Genomic DNA, 4,329 nt, shown 5'->3' on the forward strand with positions numbered 1-4,329 from the left:
CCTGATCTGAACTTTCCAAAACCCAATTTCCCAATCTGCCCAGCAGGTACATTAATTTTCTAATAACACTAGTCTGTTCCATTAAGTCTTGTTCAGGGTGTAACTGACTCCTTGTTATTCATGCCATTGAAGAGTCAAAAACTTGATGGTTTTTCAAGGCCTCCGTCACCCCTGCCTCTTCCCACATGCTGCCCTCCACTGTACTCATTCTGACCTGGCTCCCTGGTGCCCACAGTCAGCGCAGACTGACATTTACTGCAGATAAAGCATGTCTTTCTGAAGGCCTTAACCTTTGTCAACCCACAGTGATGCCTGGAATTGTCAGCTGCTACATTTTAGTGTAAATGAGTTCACATATTCACTGGGGACACATTTTGGTTGAGCAAAGATGAGGATCTCAGAGATCATAGGAAGAAAAAGTTAGAAAGGCTTTGGTGGACAAATTTCGGTTCTCCATCCTGCCTAGGAAACACAGGTGCCCCATTCGCTGTCCAACTTCTCGCAGGTGCCTCCTGCCCTGCTCATCCTGAATGTATCCCCTGCCCGTTTTGGAAGGCCCAGCTCATGCCAACTACTTCTAGGCAGTTCCAGCCCCACACTCTTCAAATCTTCCGCAGCACCCAAGTTTCTCCTCCCCTCCACCCCTGTTTATTTAGAAGTCTCATATTCCCCATATTCTCCCCTTTTTCACAAGTCCTTGAGGGCAGAGATCGTGCCTGCTTCTCACTCGGTAGTGGCTTGATAAACACATGACCAACATTCAGGACTTCTAATCTGACTTATCTGGCCATTCACCTTAATCAATGCCAGTCTGCGGCTTCTTCTTCAACTTTAGTTCTCCTGGTTCTGTTGGGTAGCACTTTTTGTCGTTGTTGCTACAGGACCTGTGCTCTTGCCAGAGACAGAGAGACAGAGAGAGAGGAAGAAAGCACCCTCCTTGGGGAATGGTCAGACTGTGATCACTTCTCCATCTCCCCCTCCTTTCAGGATTTTCAAGAGTGTTTCCCGAACTGCCTGGTCCAGGCCTAGAATCACCATGGGGTGGGGGATTTGGGATCTGGCTGCCTTACCCACTCGGCTAGAGAGTCAGCTCATGGGCAGCGCTTTTGACTCTGGGTAAAATGGGCATTCTCGACACACATCAATCTGCCATCTTCAAAGCCTTTCTTTCTACTGATAAGAGTGGGAGAGACCCTCCTGACTGCCTCTCAAGAAAAACCAATAAACGAAAGCACTCATACTAAAAAAGAACAAGTGAGGATAGAAACAAATCCAAACAGAGAAGAGACGGTTCCTGCTATTCTCATTTTCCAGCCACATGAAGGAAACACCGAACGTGGGGAATTAGAGCAAGGGACGGCTATGGTTTAACCACATTCACTGAAATGTTGATATTTGGGACCATGAAAAAGAGATGCAGGATTTTAAGAATAGGGGAGACTGAAACTCATGCTTTTTTCCATCAAATAATTTAGGGGCCTTTGTACCAAAATTAAATCTCATAGTAACCTCGCCCAATGCTAAGCCTTGGAACCAGCCCTTCGTTTGAGAGTGGCCAGGGCGGCCTTCTCTGCCTCTATCCTCTATCTGGCTCAGCCTTTCAAGAAGGTTCCCGCGCCTTGAGCCAGACGTAAGTGTTCCAGCACATTTCTGTAGCTGGCCAGGACCCGGAGTAAACCCCCAGGAATAAACCAGAGCAGCGAGTCACAGAAGCGGGCGGCGGGGAGCAGGGGCGTGGAGAACTATACTGCAGGTGGGCCTGTCACTCCAGCAGAGAGCCAGCACCCTCACCTTCAAGGTCTTTAAAAAGGCAACATGGGGACCAGCAGTTAGCGTAATGGCTATGTCGGACTCCCACGTAGTGGACCGCGGTTCGCGTCCCAGACCTGGTGGCTTAAACTCTTGCCAGGCGTGTGTGCGTGCCCAAGATCCCCAGAGGAGAACGGAGAAGGGATAGCGGCGTGGCCATCCCCCCAAGGGGGTGATTTCTTGCTTTCTGTCTCTCTGTCTCTCTCCTTCTGGCCAGCGCACGCGCCCTATAGCAAACACCTCTCAAAAAAAAAAAAAAAAAAAAAAAGAAAGAAAGAAAAGGAAAAAAAAAGAGTAAGAAAAAAAAAAAGCAGCGTGTCCCAGACAGAAAGTGCTAAACTCAAGGGAAATAAACCCTGTTAAAAAGGAAAAGCAAAAAAGGGAGGTCGCAGCTCGCTGCGCTGCGAAGCACCTGAGTCCCCGGGCAGCGTTCCCAGGCCCTGCACCCTAGCGCGGGGCCGCGGCCGAGCGCCGGGAGAGGCTCGCGCTACCTGGCGTCCGGCTCCTCCTCCGACTCTGCCGCGGTCTCGTCCTCCTCGCCCTCCGACTCCTCCTCGGTCTCCAGCCCGCGGGTGGCATCCTCGTCTCCGTCGGAGCCGAGGAAGCTCTCGGCTGGATGTTGCCGCCGCTCGCCATCGTGCTCTCCGGGGCCAGAGCCGCCCGCGCCGCGCCTGGTGTTCTCCCTCTGACTGCGCCGCTGGCCCCGGCCCGGCCCGTCCTGTCCTGCCCGCCGGGGCGGCTCCGGTTCCAGCGCAGGGGGCGGGCGAGCCCCACGACTTTAAATAGAAGGCGTCAAAAAGTTTCGCCACGTCTCCTCTTCCCTGAGGGTCTGCCAACTTCCCGAGCCCGGCCACGCCCCGGCTTAGGCAGGTCCCGGGGGCCTTGGGGGCAGCAGATCACCACTTGGAGGGGCGCGAGCACGTTCCCCTGCACCCTTGGCCTCACTGGGCCTCTCTTCCCTCGGAGTGACAGTAGGTTTTGTCTCCAGTTGAGTTACCCAATGGGCCCTTCCCTACCAAACAGAAACTCCTTTCCTGAGCAGCTAAAGCTAAATCTGCCGAGTCCAAAGCCCCGTTTTGAACCACTGTCCAGTCCTGGCTCCCTTTCTATTTACAAGTCAATAGATTATTATCTTGACTAATCTCAAGGCCCCTGATGATTAGGCCAGGAAACTACCTCCACTAACTGTAAACCCTGAGGAAGAACGGTCTCCCCCACATTAAAGGCTAAATGTTGTCTAAAACTCATCTCAAAGACCCCAGAACTTTCTAAAACTCCTTAATGGCTTCCCCCAGCTCAAGGATCAACACCCAAGGTCCTTAGAAAAAATAAACGCTGCCTAAGAGCCCACACTTAATGTGTTTGGTCTCTTCTACTCTCAGGAGTTCCCAACGTTGTATGGAGTCACACCCTGTACGATTTACACAACTCCTTCTGCTTCACACTCCCCCCAGTAGGCTACTCATTTTGTTCCACCAACTGCATTCCTTTCAAGCGCAAGAGCTAGCAAAATACCTAGACACAGGAACTTCTGTTTTTTGTTTTTCGTTTTTTTAATATTTTGCCATAGGGCGTGTGGGCTTGTCAGAGACACAGAGAGAGGAAAGTGAGAAATCCCCCCCACCCCCAGGTGGTATGACCACTCAGCAATCAATTCCCAGCCATTCTCCTCTCAGGATCTCAGCACACCTGCACACAAGCATGGCATGATTTTCAAGCTGCCAGGTCCGGGACCTGTGTATAAGTGGGTATAAGTGAAAATAACAGTAGAGTTCAGCCTTCCAGAATTCACTAAACCAGGTTTAACATCTCAATTTTCATTCTCTTGACATCACAAGTACAGGTAGTCTTAGGTTCCTCCCACTTAAAACTTCCTTAGGAACACTAACATCTACAATATTTATTTGCAAAGATCCTAGTTCAAACCAATCCAAAATTCAGAACTGCAGTACAGATGGAACGTTTTGATCTTTCTTTTTATTTAATTTTTTATTTATTATTCTTCAATTTGACCAGAGAGAGAGACAGTGATAGTGAGAAACCACGTCACCAGGTCCGGGACTTGAACGGTGATAAGCCATGTGGAAGTCCAGTGCCTTAACCACCACACCACCTGCTAGTCCTGGACATTTTGAACTTTCTAACACTACTTTTTTAAGTAACAACAAATTCAAATATATAGAAATGAAGAGATCAACACAAACCAAAAAATAATATAGTACTTATCACATAAGTGATTAAGTCTGAAAATGACTTTGAGGAGTCTAAAAATTCTCTCATATATTAACAGCCCACTTGCCACATTTGGCCTGTGGCAAGGTAAGTCTAAGATTAGAATCGGGTATAAGTTTATTAACTTCTTGATCTGTTTGTTCCAATAAGACAGCTGAAAGAAGCAATACTAAGGGTATGTCACTGGAAGCTAAGAAAACAGTGACAGCAAAGGAGTCCACATGTGATAAACTGTAGGAATATAATCAGAAATGTCACAATACTGTAGAAGCAGAGTACCCTACACAA

The 4,329-nt window shown here is 48.9% G+C and overlaps 1 protein-coding gene across 1 annotated transcript in view; it reads right to left on the reverse strand.

Annotated features, from left to right (window-relative positions):
* Positions 1-3,057, reverse strand: part of CMYA5 (cardiomyopathy associated 5) — a 91,017-nt gene extending 87,960 nt beyond the window's left edge. The window contains exons 1-2 of the mRNA XM_027769965.1: positions 2,996-3,057; positions 2,301-2,585 (exon numbers count right to left, since the gene is read on the reverse strand). Of these exons, the coding sequence (XP_027625766.1) occupies positions 2,301-2,585; positions 2,996-3,057 (347 nt within the window). The remainder of the gene's footprint in view (positions 1-2,300; positions 2,586-2,995) is intronic.
* Positions 3,058-4,329: the final 1,272 nt, after the last annotated feature.

This window comes from Tupaia chinensis, unplaced genomic scaffold, assembly GCF_000334495.1.
Source record: "Tupaia chinensis unplaced genomic scaffold, TupChi_1.0 Scaffold000099_1, whole genome shotgun sequence".
Classification (NCBI taxonomy): domain Eukaryota; kingdom Metazoa; phylum Chordata; class Mammalia; order Scandentia; family Tupaiidae; genus Tupaia; species Tupaia belangeri.